Source organism: Cynocephalus volans, chromosome 10 (assembly GCF_027409185.1).
Source record: "Cynocephalus volans isolate mCynVol1 chromosome 10, mCynVol1.pri, whole genome shotgun sequence".
NCBI lineage: Eukaryota > Metazoa > Chordata > Mammalia > Dermoptera > Cynocephalidae > Cynocephalus > Cynocephalus volans.
Genome location: NC_084469.1, coordinates 102,890,151 through 102,915,176, shown reverse-complemented (window position 1 = coordinate 102,915,176; position 25,026 = coordinate 102,890,151). Strand labels below are relative to the sequence as shown.

General features: G+C 52.4%; 1 protein-coding gene across 4 annotated transcripts; it reads left to right on the top strand.

The window, feature by feature from the left end:
* Window positions 1-579: 579 nt before the first annotated feature.
* TYK2 (tyrosine kinase 2) lies at window positions 580-20,440 on the top strand. 4 transcript variants are annotated; one of them, XM_063109287.1, is made up of 25 exons: window positions 580-766; window positions 1,358-1,514; window positions 1,828-2,040; window positions 4,903-5,026; window positions 5,121-5,268; window positions 5,638-5,801; window positions 8,022-8,388; window positions 8,856-9,059; window positions 9,138-9,295; window positions 10,716-10,824; window positions 10,912-11,101; window positions 11,181-11,284; window positions 11,380-11,547; window positions 11,651-11,738; window positions 12,799-12,926; window positions 13,970-14,105; window positions 14,192-14,346; window positions 15,101-15,251; window positions 15,722-15,819; window positions 16,071-16,263; window positions 16,619-16,737; window positions 16,992-17,122; window positions 17,456-17,573; window positions 18,893-19,003; window positions 19,074-20,440. In XM_063109287.1, exons 3-25 carry the CDS (start codon window positions 1,848-1,850, stop codon window positions 19,206-19,208), a joined length of 3,492 nt encoding a protein of 1,163 aa, XP_062965357.1. In that variant the 5' UTR covers window positions 580-766; window positions 1,358-1,514; window positions 1,828-1,847; the 3' UTR covers window positions 19,209-20,440. The 4 variants fall into 4 exon arrangements, with proteins under 4 accessions (XP_062965357.1, XP_062965354.1, XP_062965356.1 ...); XM_063109284.1 differs by having other exon boundaries at window positions 16,992-17,164; XM_063109286.1 differs by having other exon boundaries at window positions 1,358-1,547; window positions 16,992-17,164.
* The last annotated feature ends 4,586 nt before the right edge of the window (window positions 20,441-25,026 follow it).

Sequence of the window (25,026 nt, the reverse complement as noted above, 5' to 3'; positions counted from 1 at the left end):
GCTACCTTGACAGCAAGGGGGCCTCAGAGGACAGCGCTGCAGGTGATCGGGAAGGGGATGTGAGTAGCTGGGCCAGATATCCCTCCCGGAAGAGAAGGGGGGAACTCCAGCCAGCGAGGATGTCGGCCAGGCAAAGGCCAGGGAAAGAGGTGGGACGGGATGGAATGCGGAGCCCCGTGACATGGGGTAGGAGGGTTGCATAGCGGCCGGCGGCAGCCTTGAACGCCTAGGTGAGGACATGTGCCTGTGCCCCAAGGTCAGGACCGTATCAACCTGACTTGAGCCCACGGCCCGTCTGGTGAATGCAGGATCCGGCCGCACAGCCCACACACCACACTCTCCAGCCCGCCTCCGTGTGTCACCTCGCGGCAGCCAATCGCATGAGTTGTGGCGCATCCGGGCTCACTCCCAACCAATCGCAGCTGAGCGATGAGTGAGACCGAGGACCAATCGGCGGCGGAAAGACCAACGCTTATCTGTGACGAGAACGGACGGAAGCCAATGGGCGTGCTCGTTTCGGGCGGCCAATGGGAGGCGGTGTCTCGGCGGCTAATGAGCAGCGGCTCCCCGTGCCGGCGGGGAGGGTCCCGGGTTCGAGCCAGAGTCCCGGGCAAGGGTGAGCCAGGCCAGGGCGGAAGGGGCGCGCCCGGGAGGTGATCAGAAAGGATGCGCCTGGCGGGTCATCAAGGAGCAGGCGCGGGGACTGGCGGCGCTTGGCAGGAGGTGGACTGGAGCACCCGCCGCCTCGGGACTGGTCCGGTGCCCGGTGGGTGTCCCCGCCAGACGGGTTTGGGGGTCTTGGGGGTAGAGGGGGTGCAGCCTTCCTAGGTGCAGATCCCACCTCTATCCTATCCTCAAAGCTGGGTCTGGGCCCAATGGGGACGAGGAAGGAGGAAGTGGGCACCCCAAAAGCCCAATCCCCAGAATCTCATCGCAAACATTAGTAGATAATAATAGCGAGCATTTATTAAGCGCTTATTGCGTGCCAGGCCCTATGCCAAGCACCTTCCCTGCCTCATCTCATTGAGTCCTCCCAATACCCCTTTGAAGTAGAAACTATTACGTGCCTGTTTTCTAGATGAGGAAACAGAGCCAGAGAGGAGCCCAGTCCTGAGTAATCTGACATTGTGTCGCTATATTTTCCTTTTCCCATAGCTGTTTGTCTTAAATCAGTAACATGGGTGGAATCGCTGACACCTCCAGGACAATCCGGGAGCCCTGGAGGGACAGAGATGGACACACCCTCCTAGGCTCATGGGAGTCAGCAAGAAAAATGACCACAAGATAAAACCAATAATAAGGATTTTATTCTCTTTTTGGTCATACTGTTTGTTATTTTTTTTGTGCCCGTATCAAGGTCTGTGCTGAATGTGTAACATGCAGGACTGCGTTGAAACGTCGCAACCATCTTTTGATGGCCTTGCTCTCAGCACCGCCATTTTCCAGATGGGGAAACTGAGGCCCAGAGTGGCTAAGTGACTTGCTTGACAGGGAGCTCCTGGACTCATCCCCAGGTCTGTCTGACTACACCTACCTGCCTGAGGGAGGTGGGTTCAGAGCAGATTTTTATATCGATACAAGTTTGTCAAAAAAGAGGAAGGCTCCCTGTTGTGATCATTGATGTAATAGGTGGGGACGCATACCCCAACCCTGGCAAAAAAATGCATAAACTGAGGCTCAGGGAGGGGAGTTGGGGTGCCTGAGGATGTGTAGCCAGGGGGATCCAAGAATCTTTCCCTTGGGTCTCAGCCTGGGTGGGTGGAAGGTTGAGGTGCTAAAGGGGCCTCCAGGCTGAGGCCTGGGAGCTGATGAGTCGTCCCTTGCCAGCTGAGCCAGCTGTCAGAAGCATGCCTCTGTGCCAGGGGCGGGCCACCAGGGGCAGCAAGCCTGATGAGGATGGAGCTCAGCCCATGGCTGCCCTGGGAGGGCTGAAGGTGCTTCTGCACTGGGCTGGCCCTGATGGCGGAGAGCCCTGGGTCACCTTCAGTGAGGCCTCGCTGACGGCCGAAGACGTCTGCATACAGATTGCACACAAAATTGGTGAGTCTGGGGCATCAGCCCCATGGCAGGGCTGGGGGTGCAGGCAGCAGCTGGGCATCAACCATCCATCCATCTGCCCATTTACTCAGCAGGCACTGAGTAAGCACCTACTGTGTGCCAGCCCCAAATTGTCGCCTTTATAGAGCAGATATTCTAGTAGAGAAGACAGCAAGAATCATAATAAATAAACAACTGGTAGGAGGCCAGAAATGATGGAGAAAAATTAAGCAGCAAAGAGAGATGTGGAGTGCTGGGGGTGGAGAGAGGAACTTTCTCCGAGAAGGTGCTGGTTGAACATAGACAAGCAGGTGAGGGACGGAACCATGTTGATGTCGGGGGGAAGATGGTACCAGGTACAGGGAGCAGCACACGCAGAGGCCCAGGGGTGGGAACTTGCCAGGAACAGCCAGGAAGCCAACGTGGCTGGAGTGGAGTGAGCAAGGGAGAGATGAGAGGAGGCAAGGACAGGGAGGTGACAAGGCAGATCGTGCATGGCCTTGTGGGCTGTGGGGAGGCTTTGGATTTTACTCCAAGCAAGGTGGGAGCCATGAAGGACTGCGAACAGAGAAGAATTTGTATACTCACAGGTGATCTCTGACTCCTGTGGGGAGAATAGACAGTGGGGACAAAGGCAGGAACCAAGAGACCAGTGTGGATTCTACAATACCTTGTACTTCCCCATCAATACCTGATTTTTTTTTTTTTCCTTTGGCTGGCAGTTGGCCAGTATGGGGATCTGAACCCTTTACCTTGGTGTTATAACACCACCTTCTAACCAACTTCACTAACCCACCAGCCCAATGGCTGATTCTTAAAGGACGCAGATGGATTTGCTGGGTGATGTGAAACACACCTGGCCGAGGAAACAGCATGAATAGAGGGCCCAGAGAGCTCGATCTGTTTGAGGAAGCAAAAGACCTTCAGGATGCCTGGGATATCAATTTTGAGAGTTTGGAAGGGGAAGTAAGAATTGAAACCAGAGTGTAACAGGCAGAAGCCGGGTCGTGGTTACTCAGTGCTTAGGGGGTTGGACTTTCTCAGAGGGCAATGGGAGAGCCATGGAAGGTTTAAGCCAGAGAGTGAAATATGATTGGTTCTTTAGAAAGTCATCTCACAAGGGAGGTATCCTACTTTTGTGGGGTGACTTTGGAAAGCAATGTGACATCACCTAACATAGTCAAAATGTATATTCTCTGGGGCCATATAGTTCCACTCCTATATATCCACCTAAAACTTAGCTCATGTGTTCCAGGAGACACACATGAGAATGTTCAGAGCTGCCTCATTTATTGTAGTGAAAAATGGGAGACTGTCACAAAGTCCCTCAGCAAGAGAATGCAAAAGTAAACTGTGGGATGACTGAGCACTGGAATTCTATGCAGCCAGTAAAAAGGAATTTAACCAAAGTTACACATATCATCCTGTATGAAACTTTAAAACCTATTGTAGGGGCCGAGCCCGTGGCGCACTCGGGAGAGTGCGGCGCTGGGAGTGTGGCGATGCTCCTGCTGCGGGTTCGGATCCTATATAGGAATGGCCGGTGCACTCACTGGCTGAGTGCCGGTCATGAAAAAGACGAAAAAAAAAAAAAAAGAATTGGCTATAAAACCTATTGTAGCATGAAAATTAGCATATTGCAGATGGATACCTACAGTATAATAACACACATTTACAGTTGATAACATTCAAGACTAGATCATAGAGGATCTTTCAATGAGAAACACTAGTTTAGGAGTATGGTTACCTCTTTGCAGAAGAAAGAAAAAGGATGTAGGCGAGGGCTTCAATTGCACTTGTCAAGTTTTATTTATCTGGTGGCTGGTGTGTAGGTGATCATAAGTTATTTTGAAGGAACTATTTTGGGAAAAAGATTTTTTTGGTGGCTGGCCGGTATGGGGATCCAAACCCTTGACCTCGGTGTTACAAGGCTGTTCTGTAACCAACTGAGCTAACCAGCCAGCCCTCGATAAAATTTTTAAATGATGTATATTAAAACAAAAATGCCTTCAGTGGCTGGAGTGGGGGATGGTGGCAAGTCTGGAGGCTGAACTAGGGCTGGGTTTTGAATTTAAAGGAAGTGGAAGGATCCCAGATGGAAGATGCACAAAGATCAGGACTTGGTGACTGATGTGCTGTGGAGGGGGTGGGAAAAATTGAGGACAAGGACCAAGTTTCTAGCTGGAAGAACTGGGCAGAAGAAGGACAGGTTTGGGGACCATGGATGAGATATTTTTGGAGCAAGGCACATCTAAAGGGGCCTGTGATGTCTATGGAGAGACCATGGGAGGTGGGTGGATATTGGGGGGTGTGGGAGGCTGGAGTTTAGGGAGATAACTGCTGGAGTTTAGCCAACAGTTTGTGGAGTTGTATTAGTCAGTCTAGAGTAGGTTTTGCTGCAGTAACAAGCAATTCCCCAAATCTTACTAACTTAAGACAATTGAGGTTTACCTAAAATCGAATTTAGGTCGGAAGGTTCACCTTAATCTTATAGCTTTGCAACTTTGCACAAGGAGCCTCTGACATCCCTGGGACAGGGAAAATGGCAGGAAGTTTTATCTCCAGGCTCAGAAACGTGCTCATTGCTTCTGCCCACATCCCATTGGCCAGAAACCAGTAAAGTGGCCTCCATCCTAGCTGCAAGGGATGCTGGGAAATGTAGTCCTCCAAATGTTAACCATGCTAAGGCTGCAGCATGGTTAACACATTGCATTGTCCTCTGCCCACAAGCAATGTGAGACTGATGCTGTAGGCAGGGGAGGTGGCCCAGGGAGGATGTGTGAATGGCAACAGTGGGTCTGGGGGTCCTCAGGGCTGATGGCAGCAGATGATGGGACTCCTGACATTGTTTCTTTCCTGGTCCAGGTATCACTCCACCCTGCGTCAATCTCTTCGCCCTCTTTGATGCCCAGGCCCAAGTGTGGCTGCCCCCAAACCACATCTTAGAGGTGTCTGGAGACCCAAGCCTGATGCTGTATTTCCGCATAAGGTGGTGAAGGTCCACTGGAGGGCTTGTCCCTTTTTGTTCTGGAGCCGGTCTGAGTCTGTGCTAAGCCCCAGCTGCTCCCCCTCTCTTCCTGAAGGTTTTATTTCCGGAACTGGCATGGCATGAATCCTCAGGAGCCGGCTGTGTACCGCTGTGGACCCCCAGGGGCTGAGGCTTCCTCAGAACAGGCAGAGCATGGGGTGCAACTCCTGGACCCAGCTTCCTTTGAGTACCTCTTTGAGCAGGTATGAGCAGGGCTGGAGAGGCAGTACAAGAGCCCCCACTTTGTGGGGGACTTAGAGACAGTTCAGGAGCCCCCATTTCCCTCCCAGTCCAATATAGCTAATAGGTTTTAACTTATGCCCTCTGGGATCTTTTGGCTGCCTGAACCAAAACAGTTTGGGTTGAATGGGAAAGAGTGCTGTGATTGATTAATGATGTCTGGCACAGACATAGGATCGGGCAGAGGAGGCATGTATGTTGTGTATTTGGCCTTTTCAGAAAATTGTGGTCTCTCCCCTCCCCAGGGTGGCTAGAAGCAAGGAACTAGTGTTTTCTAGCTGGAGAGCAAACACATTTTCACACCTCCCTCTCTGCTGATTCCCCATCCCCAGGGCAAGCATGAGTTTGTGAACGATGTGGCATCATTGTGGGAGCTATCGAGTGAAGAGGAGATCCACCACTTTAAGAATGAGAGCCTGGGCATGGCCTTTCTGCACCTCTGCCACCTTGCTCTCCGCCACAATGTCCCCCTGGCGCAGGTGGCCAAGGAGACCAGGTATCTGGGAATGGGGTCAGGACACTGTGTAGGTGGGAGGAAAATGCTCTAAGCATCTGGGGGCTGGGGTAGAGTTTGCATATTGCCATATTTTCATTCATTCAACACATTTATTGAGCATCTATTGCGTGCTGGCACCAGTTCTAGGTGTCAAGAACACAACAGTGAATGAGGCAGACAAAACTCCCCGCCCTCTTGGAGCTCACATCTCCTGAAGGAGTCAGGCAGTAAACAAATATGAAAGGGAAATGTACAATATTTTAGATGGTGTTAAGTACAATGAGGAAAAATTAAGCAGAAAAGGGAGATAGGGAGTATCAGGGGGTGATGGGTTTACAATTTTAAATAGTCAGGGAATTCCTCACTAAGAAGGTGACATTCAAGCAAGGAGGTGAAGGAGGGAACCCATTCTATACAGAGGTAACAGCCAGTGCAAAGGTCCTGAAGCCAGATCATGAACCAAAGGCTCTTGTATCAAATAGGAAATAATGCTGTGATTGATTAGTGATGTCTGCCACAGACATAGGATCAGGAGAGGAGATCTGTGTCCTGTGTTTGTTGAGGAAGTTGGAAGAACTATGGCTGGAGCAGGGTGAGCCAGGGGGAGTGAGAAGAGGTTGGAGCAGGGAGGTGGGGACTTGGCAGATCCTCAGAGCCCACTGACCTTGAGAATTCATTAGAATTCAAGGAGAGGAAGGAGGCAGGAGTCTGGGGAGCCAACTCTGCTCACCGCCACCACCAGAGCAGTGGTGGATCAATGCATTGCAGTGAGGGCTGGGGCAATCAGAGCGCCCTGCTTGAGGGAGGCAGCACAAGAGTTGGGTCTTTCAGGACTGGCCATTCTTCTCAAAGTACATATCTGCCAATCCTTATCATTTTATCACTCTGAAAGACTGGAGCTGTGACAGCAAAGCCAAGGGCCCCGGGGAGCCTAGAGAAGGCACTCTGTCCAGACTGGAGATCAGAGAGTGCTTCTGAGGGGAGGTGACTGCTCTGAGGACACCTGAAATTGAGGTGACTTTACCCAATTGCAGACTACACTGGCAACACATTCTAGGCAGAGGGAACAGCATATACAAAGGCCCAGAGGCAGAAGGTGGCAAAGGCCTGTTTCCAGGGACACCTAACGCAGAATGTGGTCACAGGTGCAGGAGTCAGTCAGCCACTTGTCAGGGGGCCTTTTTCCTGAGGGCACTGGGGAGACCTGGAAAGCTTGGAAGAGGGGGCAGGAGGTAGCTAGAACTTTGAGCTTTAGGATCCCTCTGGTCAAGGGATAGGGGAGAGAGGCTTGGGAAGTAGAGACCAAAGTGCAGAAACCTGCAGTCTAGGTCCGCCATACTGGTGGTCAGGTGCAGGCTGGCGATGGAAAGAAGGGGACAGATTTGGAAGGATGAGGGGGTGGGACTTGGGGAGGAGCAGAGGGGCTTTCCAGAGCTGGGCTCTTTAGTGGTCATTATAAAATTCATGATACAGGGCCGGCCCGTGGCTCACTCGGGAGAGTGTGGTGCTGATAACACCAAGGCCACGGGTTCAGATCCTATATAGGGATGGACGGTTCGCTCACTGGCTGAGCGTGGTGCTGACAACATCCAGTCAAGGGTTAAGATCCCCTTACCGGTCATCTTTTTAAAAAAAATAAAAAATAAAAAATAAAAAATAAAAAAAAATAAAATTCATGATACAAACAACAGTGACTTCTCCCATGATCATAACACCTGACACTCACAAGGTCCGTATTGAGGGCTCATGAGTAGTCCAAGCACATTGCAAGTAAGAATTCACTTAACTCTCTCTTTGGTCAGCCTTACAGGTGGCTGCTATTTGTCCCCATTTCACAGATGAAGCTTTAAGGAAACAGCCCTTTAGAGCTTAAGGAAGTTGCCTGAGAGGATTTCAGCCCATAGTCTCCTCCAGAGGTCCCAGATCCCCATACCACTTGCTTCCCTGGGATGGCCCTTTATCATATCTTAATTTCTACCTTCACAACAGGGTGCCTTTTTCTTTTCTTTTGGCGCCTGGCCAGTGTGGGGATCTGAACCCTTGACCTCGGTGTCACGTACCATGCTCTAACCAACTAAGCTAACCGGCCAGCCCAGGGTGCCTATTTTCTAGATGAAGCCACTGAGGCTCAGAGAGGTTAAGCCACTTGGCCCATGTCACCCAGCCAGGTGGTGGGTGCCCCCCAGGCTCCTGACCGGCCTCTCCACATGGTTCCCACAGCTTCAAGGACTGCATCCCGCGCTCCTTCCGACAGCAGATCCAGCAGCATAACGCGCTGACGCGGCTACGCCTGCGGAATGTCTTCCGCAGGTTCCTGCGGGCCTTCCAGCCGGGCTGCCTCTCCCAGCAGGTCGTCATGGTCAAGTACCTGGCCACACTGGAACGGCTGGCACCCCGCTTCTGCACGGAGCGTGTGCCTGTGTGCCACCTGGAGCTGCGGGCCCAGGCTGAGGGGGAGCCCTGCTACATCCGGGACAGTGGGCAGGCCCCTCCAGCCCCCAGCCCTGAGGCTGCTGTGGGCCCCTCCACCCACGAGGTGCTAGTGACAGGCACTGGTGGCATTCAGTGGCGGGCAGTGAAGGCAGAGGTGAGAAGGGTGCATCTGCCACTGTGGGGGTCCAGGTAGCACTGGGGCGGGGGTCTCTTCTTATCCTTGGCCTTGGGCTCCTGATGGTGGCTGTGGTTTCCCCACATGGCTCCGGGGGTGTCTGTCCCCTGGGGTCTGTTTCTTGGAGAATTTTCTCTGTCTACCCCTTGGGGACCTGATTTCTGGGGTCTGCCCCTTTGGGGAATCCTTTTGTCTGTCACTGGGGGACTTGGCATCAGGGGTTGAGTGAGCCAGAATTCTCTCTGCCCTCCCTGAGGTTCTGGTTCTGGCATGTGTATCTCGCGGGTGGGGGTCCCATTCCACCTGTGACACTGGGACTTCTGGGGGGGCTACCTGAGGAGGTGCCTGGCCCCTCTGGCCCCCATCTCTGCCCTGGGAGAATGCGCAACAGGGATAAACACATGTTGTCCTGCTCCATCCCCTGCCACGCTTGCTGGGGTTTCCAGGGTTCCAGTGCTTGCAGTGGCAGCAGCAGGAGTCCTCAAGCCACCCTGTCTGGGAAGAAAGCCAAGGCACACGAAGCAAGTGACCAGCCAGTGGACAGGCCACAGGAGCCGCCATGGGCCTACTTCTGCGACTTCCAGGACATCACCCACATGGTGCTGAAAGAGTGCCACGTCAGCATCCACCGGCAGGACAACAAGTGCCTGGTGGGGCCTGAGGCTGGGGGCTGGGCGGGCAGTGCTGGCCTGTGATGCCTGTCTGACAGATGTCCTGCTGGCCCACAGGAGCTGAGCCTGCCCTCCCGGGCCACAGCCCTGTCCTTCGTGGCGCTGGTGGATGGCTATTTCCGTCTGACGGCTGACTCCAGCCACTACCTGTGCCACGAGGTGGCCCCCCCACGGCTGGTGATGAGCATCCAGGAGGGTATCCACGGGCCCCTGCTGTGAGTGGGGGCCGGGGGACAGGGACGACCACCACTGTGGCTGCCAGTGAGACTGAGCTCCAGGGACCGGGGGTGTGTACGTGCGTGTGTGTGTGCGTGTCTTAGCGTGTGCGTGCATCTGCATCAGTATGTGCTTATGTTAGTGCCTGTGCGCGTACGTGTGTGTGTGTGTGTGTGAGTGCGTGCAAACGTGTGCACCCACGTCTTCAGGTTAGTGTGTGCATACACGTTTGCCCGTGTGTATGCATGGGAGCATGCAAACACACCAGGAGACTTCAAAAAGTTCATGGGAAGATTGGTGTAATTTGAGGGCTGCCCATGCCATCATAAGAGTGCTGTGTTTGGACCGTCATCATGTATGTCTGGATGTATAACTGCCCGTTTGTCATGAGGCTGTGTCACTGTTCTAGTGACTGTTTGAGATTGTCCTCGTGCGGAACGGGTGATTTTTGTGGGACTGTGTTGCAGCAGCAGCAGTGGCCACTCGGGCACACTGGGTCCTTCCACCTCTTCAGGTGTGTGTCTGTGCTGGTGATTTGTGGGTCACCATCTGAACAATTCTGGTTGTAACTTCTGGGGCTAAGAATGTGACGTGTTTGTACCTCTGTGGTCACCAAGTGCAGTCGTGTGTGTGGCTGTCCTGCATGCTGCCAGGTCATGATTTGTGACTGCTTCTCTGGTCACTGGCCCTGTATCTGGCTGTCCCTTATCCTACCTGTGACACTGGGAATCTGTACCTGGGAGTGTCTCTAGAGGTGTGACCTCTCATAGCCTCATCTCTACACCAGGGGAGGGTGAAGTGGCTGTCGTCATGAGGCTTGTGGCTGCCATGTGGCTAGGTGTGCCACCACCAGGACAGGTGTCTGCAGGCCATGTCTGTGTGGCAGCCACTGCGTGTGCAGCTGCTGGGCCTGTACTACTGTGACACTTCATAGTGTTGGTTTGCACTTGTGATGTTTTTCACCTCTGGGTGTGGGACGTCAGGGCCTCCGTGTCCCCATGTTACACTGGTAATTATCAGCACCACACTGTAACCAACCAAGGAACCAGCCAGCCCCAACACTGGGTAATTAAATATACCTATGATCATTGTCCTTTGGGTGTGTGACAGACTGTCTATCATGTGTCACCCTGTGAGTGGCTATTGGCTGGGTATGTACCAGCATTTGATGGCTATTTTATGTCTCAGTGTGTGTCCGCTAGTCAGCAGCTGTGTCTGATGTTGTTATACACAAGTGTGTGCTTGTGTTTCCATGTGAGTGGCCGTGTGTGTGTGTGTCAGTGTCACCATGTGAGCAGCCATGTCTGACAGCTGCATGTCTGCCCCTCTGGGCAGGTCTTGTGTGTCATTGTTGCCAGACTTGGGTCCAGCAGTGGCCCTAGGTGGCCTGACAGTGCTCCTTGTCCCCTCCACTCCCAGGGAGCCATTTGTGCGGGCCAAGCTGCAGCTGGAGGAGGGTCTCTTCCTTATCCACTGGAGCACCAGCCACCTCTACCGCCTCATCCTCACGGTGGCCCAGCGTGATCAGGTGGGCCCAGGGTGGGGGTCCCAGGCTGGGGTTGGGCATGCTTCTTCTGGACCCCTGCTCATCGCCCGCCCGTGCCCCCCGCCCTAGGCCCCCAGCGCATGCAGCTGGCGCCTGCGCAAGTTCCCCATCACACAGCAGGCGGGGACCTTCATGCTGGAGGGCTGGGGCCGGGCCTTTGCCAGCATGCACGAGCTGCGGGCCGCCTTGCAGGGCTGCTCCCTGCGGGCCGGGGACGACTGCTTCTCCCTGCGCCGCTGCTGCCTGCCACGGCCAGGAGGTATGAGGCCAGGGGCCACACGGTGGGGGTGGCATCTGTCCCCCATGCTAGCTCTCAGTGATTTGGCTCCTGCCCCCAGAGATCTCCAACCTCATTGTCATGCGGGGGCCTCGGACCAGCACCAGGCCACTGAACCTCAACCAGCTCAGCTTCCACCGCATCCGCCAGGAGGAGATCACCCAGGTGAGTGGGGGGGCAGGTGCAGGGCCACTAGGGACATGGGGCTGGGGCTCTAGGGAGGTCAGCTGCCAGCGGTGTTCAGTACCATGTCCCCGCAGCTGTCCCACCTGGGCCAAGGCACGAGGACCAATGTGTACAAGGGCCTCCTGCGAGTTGAAGGCCCCGAGGAAGGCAAAGTGGATGGTGAGGAAGCTGACAGAAGCCTTGGCCAGGACCTGAGAGTGGTGCTCAAAGTGCTGGACCCCGGTCACCACAACATTGCCCTGGTGAGTGAGCACATCTACTTCCAGGCATGGCTGCGGGGGTGGGGGCAGGGGTGGGGTCTGAGGGGTCGGGTTTGTAGCCCCCTGACCTGCCTGGTCCCCACAGGCCTTCTATGAGACAGCCAGCCTCATGAGCCAGGTCTCCCACGTGCACCTGGCCTTTGTGCATGGCGTCTGCGTGCGCGGCTCTGACAGTGAGTGGGCCCCACCCCACCCACCCCCATTTGCAGGCTGACCCCCACTTACACCCACTCCCTGGGCTGTACCCTGATCCTCGACCTACAGACTCCTGACTATCCCCCCCATGACTACTCGACTCTCATCTGTGCCCTGACCTGAACTATACCTTGACCTTCAACCTATATCCCAATTCCTGAATATAAACGAATCCTCAGCTTACATCCCAGCCCCTGACTATACCTTGACCTTCCCCTACACCCTGACCCTTGAATTACACTCTGATTCCCACTACATCCCGATCTTCATTTACCAACCAACACACATCTTCCACAACCCAGCCCCCATCCACCCTCAGACCCCATCGGCACTATGGCCCCAGGCAGACCCTGGTCCTGTTGTACCCTGATCCTCCCAAACCTCAGCCCTTACATATACAACCCTGGTTTGAGCCTCCACCACCTCTACCCCTACTCTGTGGCGACCTCAAAACTCCTCATACAGGAACATCCTGGACCCACCAGCACCTCCATTCCGTATGTGTATGCATCTCTCCTGCTGTCCTGCAATGCTGGTCTGCTCCCCAGCCCTGCAACCCCCAGCCCCCCTAACTCCAACTATTCTGGCATCCTTTTTTTTTTCTTTTTTTGGCTTCTGGCCAGTATGGGGATCCGAACCCTTGACCTTGGTGTTATTAGGTTTGTGCTCTCACCAACTGTGCTAACCGGCCAGCCCAACTCTTTTATCCTAACATCGCTCATACCCCAAACTCAAGCTCCACACCTCCGCTCGTCTACACCCATCCCCAGTTCTCCACTTTCTGTGATCACCTTTATCACTTGACCTTTAGCCTCATCTGTGTCCCGCCTGGGTCCATGCGCCACCAGCTGCTTCTACCTCACCCCGCACCCCCCTTACCCTGTGCCCTGTTCCACATTTCTCCTCTCTCTAAACTCACTCCCAAACCAGACCAAACCCCACCTACGACACCTTCCCCAGGTCCAACCCCCCAGCCCCCTGGTCCCCTAGAGGGTGGAAGGTGGGCAGGCGGTCCCTGGAGAGGCTGGGTCTTTGCAGACATCATGGTGACGGAGTACGTGGAACATGGGCCCCTGGACGTGTGGCTGCGGCAACAGCGGGGCCATTTGCCTATGGCCTGGAAGGTGACAGTGGCCCAGCAGCTGGCCAGTGCCCTCAGCTACCTGGTACGTGGCCTGTAGGTGGGGCTGGATTCAATGAGGGAGGGCCAGAGTGGCCTTAGCTTTGGGGTGGGAGGCCTTGACACATCACGCAGAGGTCTGTGAACCTCTGCTCTTACACCCTGACTGCTCCGCCTGGGGTCCAAGGCCCTCGTGCTTGCCCTTGGCCTCCTCTGACACTCTCTTGCCATTCATCCCCCAACCCCTCCTGGTCCAGTCACTGAAGCTTCCAGAGCTACCACCCATTCCATGTTTACTGAGCACCTCTGTGTGCAAGGCCCTGTCCTAGACCCTGGAGACTCAACAGAGAACAAAACAGACAAATGCATGTCCTCAGGGAACTGGCATTTTAGTTGTGAGGGACAAACAAGGAACGAAAATTAAGTACGAGACAATATATTTTATTTATTTATTTATTTGGTCATTTTTGTGACCGGCCGCACTGCACTCAGCCAGTGAGCACACCGGCCATCCTTATATAGGATCCAAACCCGTGGCGGGAGCACTGCTGTGCTCCCAGCTCCGCACTCTCCCGAGTGCGCCACGGGGTCGGCCCAAGACAATATATTTTAAAGCAGTAAGAACTATGGGAAAAAAGCAGGGTGGAGATAAGGGGTTGCTACAGTTTGGGGAAGAGGTGAAGTTTTAAACGGGTGGGGCTGGGGACAGCCTCACTGAAGAAGGTAAGGGAAGGAGGGAGGCATGAGGGCGTCTGGGAAGAACATTCCAGACAGAGGGAACAGCCTGTGCAAAGTCCTTGGGGAAGCAACATGCCTGGCATGCATTTGAGGACAGCATTGGGGTCCTCTGGCCTTTTGTCCAATGCCAAGAGCTTTGGCTACCAGCTCTTGGAGAAAGGAAGGACCCACTCGGCTCCCAGTGCTGCCTGGTCATGCCAACAGAATTTTAGTATCCCAATATTGACCATGATCGTCTTCTTCACATTGGCTGTCCCTCTGAGGGCCCTATGGGAAGGGGGTGTGGGAATGGGGTCTATGCCCCTCCCCAGTGGCCACTCCCTCTCTCTTCCCCACCCCATTGCACCCCAGGAGGACAAGAACTTGGTTCATGGTAACGTGTGCGGCCGGAATATCCTGCTGGCGCGGCTGGGGCAGGCTGAGGGCACAAGCCCCTTCATCAAGCTGAGTGACCCAGGCGTGGGCCTGGGTGCCCTCTCCAGGGAGGGTGAGTACCTGAGCAGGGCTGGGCATGGGGCAAGGGGGCCTTCTGTACTCCTCCCACCCTTGGTGACCTCTGATCTTGGCCCCCAGAGCGGGTGGAGCGGATCCCCTGGATAGCCCCCGAGTGCCTGCCCAGCGGGGCCAACAGCCTGAGCACGGCCGCTGACAAGTGGGGCTTTGGTGCCACCCTCCTGGAGATCTGCTTTAATGGGGAGGTCCCCCTGCAGGGCCATGGCCTCTCCCAGGTATGTCCAGGGATCTCCTGAGTCCTCCCCACTAAGGGCCTCTACCTCTGAGGAGCCTAGGGGCAGATTCATAGTCCAAAGTTTCCTTCCTTCTGCGGGGTGGCCTCACATCCACTGCTTCATCTTTCTGGACCTCCATCACGTTGTCTGTCACTTGGGGTTAATGGTAGTCCCAGCCTTCCAAGGTCCTTGTGGAAATCTGTAGTGTCTGCTGCACAGAAAGCAAGTAAGGGACATGCTTCAGTTTTAGGCAGAGCGACCAGGGCTGTGATGGGAGGGGGTGTCCAGAGGTCACTCCTGACCCAGCTGAGGGGTTGGGCAAGGCTTCTCAGAGGAGGTTTTATCTCAGTGCAGGATTATGCCAGTGAGCCAGGCTAGGAAGGGCAGCCTAGGCAGAGAGCAAAGCCTGTGCAAAGGCCCAAAGGCTTTGGTGCATTCTGGAGCTGCAGTCTACAGGAGTTCCCTGGAGGTGGAGAGATGAGGGGCATAGAGCAGAGGTGGTGGAAGCCAGGGCAGGAAGGGCTGAATGACATGCTGCAGCTCGGCAGAGTCAGCTGGACCTGGGCCCAGCCCTGGCTCTGTGGCCACGTGCAGGTCCTTTATGCTTTGCCCAATCTCTGTTGTCTCATCTGTGAAATGGGTATGACAAGAGCAGGCATTTGGCTGGTCTAGCCCTCTTGCTCAGGGAGCTTGACTCTGCCTAACAGGGTAGGGGTTAGGGTGTGCTGACTCCTATGGGTCCCCTCCTCCACAGAAAGAGCGTTTCTACCAGAAGCAGCACCAGCTGCCCGAGCCCTCGTGTCCAGAGCTGGCCATGCTCACCAGCCAGTGCTTGACCTATGACCCCACCCAGCGGCCATCATTCCGCACTATTCTTCGCGACCTCACTCAGCTGCAGCCCCACAGTGAGCCCCATCCCAGTGCTGGGACCCTGGGGAAGGGGTCCGGGGCTGGGATCCCTGCTGATGCGGCACGGTGCACCCAAGGTCTCTGTGTGGTGGCTCAGGGTGTGTGCAGGTTCTAATTCACTTAAGGGCGCCTGGCTGCACCGAGCTCTCCTTAACATTTTGCTTGGGGACAGGCACAACTTCTTTGAACGAATTAGACCCTCGCAGTTTTTTTCTTTTCTTTCTTAAAATGTTTGTGTCCTCCACTCCATCTCAGAACATGCTAGGTGTTAGTTTTGATGCAGCAGACTCTGCATTTTGGATAGGAAGTGGAATTTTCCAGCTGTTGCAAAAAAAAAAAAAAAAAAAAAGTCCCCTTACCTCTGGGATAGGATGCAGGGGAAGCAGGGGCCCGCTTTGTGACCCCCAAGTGTGAACCTGCTCGGGAGGGGACTGGGGTCAGACCTCACCCACTGCGATTCTTCCAGAACTCGTTGATGTCTTGGCCGTGAACCCGAACTTGCTGGTGTCAGACTCCAAGGTTTTCCACAAGCGCTATTTGAAAAAGATCCGGGATCTGGGCGAGGTGAGGGCGGGGCCTGGGCTGCCAGAATGGCCCACCTGGTGGGGGATGAGTTTGGGGATTAAGGAAAAGTGTGGTTTGGCCTAGAAGACCCTCTGCTTTGAGAGAGGCCCTGGGGAATTAGAAGGGGGCCTAGGCCCCAAGAAGACCCATCAACACTGCATAGGTGTTGCCTAGGGCTTTTCAGACGGATCTGCCCGGAGGTGCGTCTGACACCTCGAGGGTGGGGCTGACCATCCGCCCGCTCCGGCCAGGGTCACTTCGGCAAAGTCAGTTTGTACTGCTACGACCCGACCAATGACGGCACTGGCGAGATGGTGGCCGTGAAAGCCCTCAAGGCGGGCAGCAGCCCCCAGCTCTGCTACGGTTGGAGGCGGGAGATCGACATCCTGCGCACGCTCGACCACGAGCACATCGTCAAGTACAAGGGCTGCTGCGAGGACCAAGGTGGGCGGGGCCTAGAGGCGCGGGGGCGGGGTTAGAGCATGGGCGGGGGGGCTCGGGGGCGGGGCCAGTCTGCCTGGCCAATCAGAGCCTCTCAACCCCAGACTGGAGGACGCGGTTGGTAAACCCCAGGGCTGGCGGGGCCCAGCTGCCTCCTCCCCACCTGGAGGCGCTGTCTGCTGGGGCCAGGCTGGACAGGAGCCACCGACAGCTCCCTCGCCCGGGGAAGGGGTTCAGGATAGGGTGCGCGGGGTCTTGGCCTTCCCTCCCCACCTTGGAGGAGTCTCTGCAGAGCTCCGGGTGGGTGGCCCCCGGCCCCTCCCTCTACCGCCCCCCGGGCCACCCCTCTCCTCCGCAGGTGAGAAATCGGTGCAGCTGGTCATGGAGTACGTGCCCCTGGGCAGCCTCCGAGACTACCTGCCCCGGCACAACGTCGGGCTGGCCCAGCTGCTACTTTTCGCCCAGCAGATCTGCGAGGTGGGCTAGGCTCGCCCCTGCTTCCAGAACCTGCTCTCTCTGGCCTGCCCTGAGCGATCCCATCCCAGCTGCTTACCCGCCCCGCTCTTACCCATTTGGCAACAGGCTCTGCTCCTTTTGCTTGACCCCACCTGCCATCCTGCCTGCTATTGTGGCTGGGTCCCCACAGGCCTGACCTGCCTGTCTAGACACCGCTCCTCAGGCCCTGCCAAGACCTCTGCCCCTGATCTTGACTTGCCCTGCCCCACCCCCAGGGCATGGCCTATCTACACGCTCAGCACTACATCCACCGAGACCTAGCTGCGCGCAACGTGCTGCTGGACAACGACAGGCTGGTCAAGATCGGGGACTTTGGCCTAGCCAAGGCTGTGCCCGAAGGCCACGAGTACTACTGCGTGCGCGAGGATGGGGACAGCCCTGTATTCTGGTGACCAGGCGTGGTGCAGTCTGAGGGGGGTGCCAGGGTCACTTGGGGCAGGCTGGGTGGAGACAGATACTGGGTCTCAGTTGACAGGGCCTGGTCCCAGTGAAACTAGGCAGGTCCTAGAGGTGCAAAGGGCAGGGCCAGCCTGGCCAATTAGAACCTCACCCTTCTTTAAGGAAGGGGTCCAACTGGGCCCAGAGATGTCCTTCAGTCCCAGGTGAAGGATGCAGCCTGGTCTGACAGCCCCCCAAACCCTGAGTCCAGTCCCCAGGCCTGAGTGTCGCCTCCCCCCAGGTATGCCCCAGAATGCCTGAAGGAATGTAAGTTCTACTATGCATCTGACGTCTGGTCCTTCGGGGTCACCCTGTATGAATTGCTGACGCACTGCGACTCCAGCCAGAGCCCCCCATCGGTAAGAGCCAGGCCCGCACCCCAAGCCAGAGTTTACCAGAGGAGTTAGAAAGGCATGCATTCAGATTTCAGCTCCCCAGGCTAGCAAAGCACTTAACCTCCCTGAGCCTCACAGTCCTGATCTGTAAAATGGGCCACGTACAGTGGCAGGGGCTTTGATTGTGACAGAAACCCCACTCAAATAGATGCAATAAAATAGGAACTGTTTATTCCATTATTTGCAAACTCCACGGGGGTGGGACAGGGGCACAGCTTGATGGGCTCTCAAATGTCATCAGGAATCCATTTTCTCCATCTCTAAGTTCTACTGTTCTCTGTGGTAGTCTCTTTCAAGCAGATCTCTCTCTGTTGTGACAACAGTGTCCCCCAGCCCTCCAGGCACCCATCCCCCAGGCTGAGGGGACCACGGGTCCTTCTCTTTCTAGCATATTTTGTGGAGACTTTCTCTCATTAGCCCAGCTAAGCTCATGTATATCTGCCTGGTGGCCAATGACTGTGTAGTAGTCAGGAGCCACAGGGATTGGCCAGGTGTAGTCTGGGGGAGGAGCCAAGAGTGTGTTGGGAGATTATGTCCAAGGGCCATCAGGGTGCCTTTCTAGGAAGAAAAAAACAATTCTGGAAAAGTAAAAACAAATTGCAATAAGAATTAGTAATAATAGCAAACACCCGACTCAGACTTACTCTATGAATATTGGTTTATCCACCTTCTGCAGTGACGTCAGGTGGTAAATGTTATCACCCCATTTTACTGATGAGAAAACTGAGGCCTAAAGAGGTGAAGTCATAAGTCCAAAGTGATACAGCTGAGAAGTGTAGAGGTGGGATTAGAATCCATGCAATCAAGGACTGGCTAGTTAGCTCACTTGGTTAGAGCATGGTGCTGATAACACCAAGGTTGGGGGTTTAAAGCCCCTTACTGGCCAGCTTAAAAAAAAAACAACAAATAAGGGCCAGCCCGTAGCTCACTTGGGAGAGCATGGTGCTGACAACACCAGGTCAAGGATTAAGATCCCCTTACCTGGGCCGGCCCGTGGCTCACTCGGGAGAGTGCGGTGCTGATAACACCAAGGCCCCGGGTTCGGATCCCATATACGGATGGCCGGTTCGCTCACTGGCTGAGCGTGGTGCTGACAACACCAAGTCAAGGGTTAAGATCCCCTTACCGGTCATCTTTTAAAAAAAAAAAAAAAAAAAAAAAAAAGATCCCCTTACCGGTCATCTTTTAAAAAAAACAACAACAACAAAAAACCTGCTGATGGGGTCTACCTCCACCCAGTCTTCACTGCCTCTTGAAAAGAGCTTTTCTTGTTTCTACTGTAGAAATTCATCGAGCTCATAGGCCCCACCCAGGGGCAGATGACCATACCGAGACTCATTGAGCTGCTGGATCGAGGGGAGAGGCTGCCACAGCCTGACAAATGTCCCTATGAGGTGAGTTTCCTGCCCCCACCATCAAGCCATGGAGAGAGCAGCAACTACAGCCTGGGTTTTTCCTTCTTAGGTCTATCTTCTCATGAAGAACTGCTGGGAAACAGAGGCCTCGTTCCGCCCGACCTTCCAGAACCTCATACCCATCTTCAAGACAGTCCACGAGAAATACCAAGGCCAGCCTCCTTCGGTGTTTAGTGTGTGCTGAAGCACAATAGCAGTTCTGCTTAGGGGGATTGGATCAGGCAGCACCTACAGAGAGAGCCTCCTCTTCCCCTCCCCCCTGTGCCTTACTCCTGTGTGGAGACCCCACCTCTGTGAACTGACTTTCCTTCCATGGCCATGAGCCTGACCATGACCCTGAAGGAGTCAATATGGGCACGGGGCTAATCAGACCCTTGAATCCCATCCTTTTGTCTTCCCCCAGCTCCCAAACTTGAAACCCACCATTCCCACTAGCTGGTAATAAATTCATCTTTCTTCTCCTGGAGGCTGTGGTCCTTGGAACCCATCTTCAGCAAGGTGGGTCAGCTGGGGTCTGCTCTCCTGGGGACTGCAGCTAGAGCGAGACACTGCAGAAGTAGCTGGATTCACCTACTAAACTGTCCTCACCTCTAAACCACCATCTAGACCACTGCCTGGCACACAGAACTGGCTCTTAATGGCTACTTATTAAATGTACAGAGTATCTAGGGCTGGGGGGCATGCAACACATAGATAAAACTTAGCCAGTTTCACCCTTTCCTTCCTTTTTTAAAAAAAATTTTTGGTAGCTGGTTTGTACAGGGATCCAAACCCTGGACCTTGGTGTTATAACACCACATTCTAACCAACTGAGCTAACCAGCCAGCCCTTACCCTTTCCTTCCTGTGTGACCTCAGGCAAATAGCTTCACCTCTCTGGGCTTTAGTTCTCAACCATGGAGAGGGTCTTGCTTGCTACCTCATAGGACAAATGTAAAGAGCTAACGAGGTGGTGTATGTAACATTCTTAGCAGCGAGACATGCAAGCAAGTGCTTAATAAACCTGCAATCTTTTTGTTTTCCTGATGTTTGCCAAAGTGTTTCTACTTCACAGATGTGACTTGAGGTAGATTATCGAGTCAGACACATTTGTGGAAGTCAGTTAAATAATTTCCTTCCCCATAAAAGGCTTCTAAAGACTACATGTTGCAGCTCTCCTGATCAATTCCACACTATACTAATGACAATTGCTTTTAATATTTTTCAAAATTAAATGTTCCTTATAATTTAAAAATCTTTTGGGGGGGATAGTTAATAGTGACATGGTTCAAAATTCAAAAACATGTAAGAGTAGGCAATGACATGTCTCTTTTTTCTGTTCCTTTTCTGCCACCGATTTCTCCTCCCTGGAGGCAACCAGTGTCATCATGCTTCCTGTATTTGCCTTCAGAGGTATTTTACCCAATGTGTGAGTCTGTTTCTGTTGCTTATAATAAAATACCTGGAACTGGGTGATTTATAAGAAAGTGATATTTGTTGCTTACAGTTTCAGAGGCTGGCAAATCCAAAGTCCAGGGGACACATCTGGTGAGGGTCTTGGTGATGGTGGCAGTGACCCAGGGTCTCATATGGCAGAAAATGGCAGAGCAGAGAGTGACTAACGTCCTCAGTCACTCTCCTTTTAAGGCCACCAGAACCACTCCCATGATTCCAAGAATGGATCAATCCATTCACAAGGGTACAGTCCTCACAATCCAATCACCTCTTCAAGGCCCCACCTTTCAATTACCATAATTAGGACTTCCCAGCCTCTTAACAGTCACAGTGGGGGTCAAGCTTCTAATACATAAAAATTGGGGGACACAATTCAATCTTATCACCCAGAAACAAGGAAATCTAAATACATATGTTTTCCAATCTTGTGCAAAAATGCTCTATCATACAGACTTCTACTCTGTATCTTGCTTTTATTTTATTTTTCCCATAATAGGGCCTGGAGATGGTCTCATATATCAAGGCATACAGTTTCTTCGTTCTATTTTAGGTTGTGTTGTAGTCTATCATTTCAGTGATAGCCACACGCATTCCCAACTGGTGTTCCTGTAGTTGTTTCCAGTTCTTTGCCGTTTCCATGATGCTGTTGCAGTGAGCAGCCCTGAATATACACATTTCACTCACGTGCCAGGGCACCTGTAGGACAAATCCCCAGCAAGAGTAACTGGTTGCAGGATCTGGTCCCCCCCAACCTCTGACAACCACTGATCCTTCTACGGTCTCCATAGTTCTGTCTTTTCAAGAATGTCACAGAGTTGGGAACACACAGTGTTCAGTGACCCTTTCAGATTGGCTTCTTAGTAAATATCCATTTACGGTTTCTCCATGTCTTTCCATGGCTTGATAGCTCATTTCTTAGTGCTAAATAGTATCCCATTGTCGATGTGCGAGTTTATCCATTCACCTTCTGAAGGACATCTTGGTTGCTTCTAAGTTTTGGCAATTACAAATAAAGCTGCTAGAAACATCCATGTGCAGGTTTTTATGTGGGCATACATCAGTTACCTTTTTAATCCTTCTATTATGGATGATTTAAAGTATATTCAAAACTAGACGGACTGGGGCTGGCTGCTTGGCTCAGTTGGTTAGAGCGCGGTGTTGTAACCAAGGGTGTTATAACACAAAGCCTGGATCCTTGTATTGGCCAGCCACCAAAAAAAAAAAAAAAAAAAAAACCCAAAACCAAAACAAACAAACAAAAAAACCTAGAGAGTCTAATTCAACAAACCTGCACTTAACCACCAGACAGCATCAACAGCTTTTTGTGGGTTTTTTTGGTGGCTGGGCAGGTTTGGGGATCCGAACCCTTGACTTTGGTGTTACAACACCATACTCTAACCAACTGTGTCACCAACAGTTTTAAACACCCATGGCCATTCTTGTTTCAACTCTACCCCTGTCCCAATCCCTGCCACTCGATAATTTTGAAGCAAATCTTAGACCTCATATGGTTTAATCTGTAAAACCTTTACTACGTATCTCAAAAAGATATAGTCACAAACAAAAACCACGATGTTATCACACCAAAAAAGCTCAACAATAAATCCTCAGTGTCATTGTATAGCCTATGAGTGTTTAGATTTCTCCAGTTGACTCTTAAATATTTGTATTCTGTTACTTTGCTTATAGTTTTTTTAAATAAAAATACAAACAAGGTTCACAACTTCATTTAGTTGAGGGCAACTTCCTTTAAGCCTCAGTCTCTGGGTTCCTCTTCTGGTTTTTTTTTTGTTTTGTTTTCCCTTCTTGCAACATGTTGATAAAACTAGATGGTCCTGTAGACTTTACCAGTCTGATGTCATCTCTGTGGAATAGTTTTAGCTCATGCCTCTGTCCACTGAACTTGACTGACTGTAAATTGTCTGATTTCGGTTTTGATTTTTCAGAAAGATTCCTCCAACTGGAGGAATTGTGCTATCAGCAGGAGGCACCCAGGTCTGTCACTCCTTTCTTTTGTGACATCAGCAGCTGCCCACATCCAGCAGGGGTGCAGTTTTTATTTTCCAACATTTTATTTTGAAAGTTTTCAAACATACAGAAAGGTTGGAAACATAGTACGGTGAACACCCCTGGATTCTAAAATTAACATGTTACCACATCGGCTTTATCGCACTGTATCCATCCATACATCCATTCCTCTGCTTATCCGTCCATCCACCTCATACTTTGGATACAAATCAAAATAGGTGGATGTCTTTCTTTTTTTTTTTTTATTGTGGTAAAATATATAACATACATTTACCATTTTAACCATTTTTAAGTGGCATTAAATACATTCACATTGTTGTGTAACCAACACCACCATCATTTCCAGAAGCTTTTCATCTTTGCAAAAAGAAACTATTCCCACGAAACACTAACTCCTAATTCCCCTCTCTCCCCCAGTCCCTGGTAACCACCATTCTATTTTCTGTCTGTATGAATTTGCCTATTTTAGGTACTTCATCTAAGTGGAATCATAAAGTATTTGTCCTTTTGCATCTGGATTAATTCATTTAGCATGATGTTTTCAAGGTTCATCTATATTGTAGCATGTGTCAGAATTCCTACTTAAAGGTGAATAATATTCCATAGTATGAATCTATATATCCCATATTGTGTACCCATTCATCTGTCCATGGATGCTTGGGATGCTTCCACCTTTTTTATTTTTTTATTTTATTTATTTATTTATTTATTTATTTATTTATATTTTTTATTTTTATTATTTTTTTTAAAAGATGACCGGTAAGGGGATCTTAACCCTTGACTTGGTGTTGTGAGCACCACGCTCAGCCAGTGAGCGAACCGGCCATCCGTATATGGGATCCGAACCCGGGGCCTTGGTGTTCTCAGCACCGCACTCTCCCGAGTGAGCCACAGGCCGGCCCTTTTTTTTTTTTTTTTATTTTATTGGCAGCCGCATGGGGGATCCAAACTCTTGATCTTGGTGTTATCAGCGCCACACTCTAATTAACCAAGCTAATCAACCAGCCTACTTTGTTTAAATAATGGCCATCCTGATGGGTGTGAAGTAGTATCTCACTGTGGTTTTGATTTGCATTTCCCTAAAGACTTTGAGCATTTTTTCATATGCTTGTTAGCCATTAGTTTATCTTCTGCGGAGAAGTATCTATTCAAGTCTCTTGCCCATTTTTAAATTGGATTGTTTTTATTGTTGTTGAGTTGTAGGAATTTTTTATAATCTGGATGTTAATCCCTTATCAGCTATATTGTTCACAAGTACTTTTGATCTGGGTTTTAGTTGCTCTGTCAACACTGGGTGGGAGGGCTGGCTGGTTAACTCAGCTGGTTAGAGTGCAGCCTTGTAACACCAAAGTCACAGGTTCAGATCCGCCACCAAAAAAACCCAAACAAAATTAAGTGCATGAAAACTGGGTGGGAAATGGATTGATTGGGGGCAGAGCAGTAGAGCAGCTGAGCAGAGACCTGGTCAGGGAGGACACTGTAGGTGAAAGAGGAGATGGCATGACCTCAGGGATGGGCAGCTGGAGGAATGCTGGGTACCATCAAGGTCCTCAACAAGGTTCGTCTGTGGAGCTCAGATTAGAGGCCCAGGAGGCAGGTCAGAGACTGAGAGATGGGGAAGAGGGAGGTGGGAGTGCCCTCCTGCCCCCCAATCCCTTCTCTTGGAGGGAAGAGACCAGCTGCCTGGAGGGGGACAATGGGGGCAACAGGACATGGGCAAAGGCCACTTACAAGTAGCATCCTAGAGAGACAGTGGCTCAGGACTCAGCTGTCCCCAAAACACTCTGCCTCTGCACTGCATGCAGGGATTGGGGGGATCCCCAAGATCTTCAGAGGTAGGGGGGGTGTCCTCAAGATCCTCAAAGGGAAGGACCCTACATGAGCCCCTTGTTGATCAACACAGGTCCTGGCACACGTGCCCAGCAAGCGTGGGCTCAGTTCATCTTCATAGTTTCACTCATCTTAGGGCTCCCTCAGCATCACTTCCAAATCTCTCATTTGCCCCCTGGGAATGTGGAAACCTCACATAACGCCCTTGAGACTTTTCCAAGAAATCCCCCCATTGTTGTCCCAGTGAACTGTTGCCTTGAAATCCCACATGCTCACCTCAAGGACATTGCCTGGAGGTCCCCCATTAATTCCTCTCTGAGGACAGAACACCCCCACTACCTAAGTTCATCCGGAAGGAGGTTTCTCAGCAGCCCCCATCCCACACAACCCCAAGGCATCCTAGTGCTGAGAACAAAGGAAACCGGGTGTATGAGAGTTTCCTGTGAGTTCATTTGGGGGCTAGCAGTGTAACTGAGGCCAGGCCTGCCCCTGTTGGAGACTCCCAGTGCCAAGCCACCTTTCTGGGTACCACTTGGGCCCCTGACCCTTGGCCCCAGGGGCTAGAGCATCTTTTCCACCCCCCAGGCTGGGGCCAGGCGCAACCCCTGGATTTCTGCAATCTTAACCACGGCACTTCCGTCCCCTGGGTGCCCGCCTCCTCCCCTCCGCCCTATAGGGTGCCTTGTGAAGTCACCTTCCTCCCTGAGGCTA

Coding starts and splice junctions, on each gene's coding strand:
- TYK2 (XM_063109284.1), top strand. CDS start 1,848: ATGCCTCTGTGCCAGGGGCGGGCCACCAGGGGCAGCAAGCCTGATGAG. Junction 9,060..9,137: donor GGCAGGACAACAAGTGCCTG/GTGGGGCCTGAG, acceptor GCTGGCCCACAG/GAGCTGAGCCTGCCCTCCCG. Junction 16,738..16,991: donor TCGCCCAGCAGATCTGCGAG/GTGGGCTAGGCT, acceptor CCCCACCCCCAG/GGCATGGCCTATCTACACGC.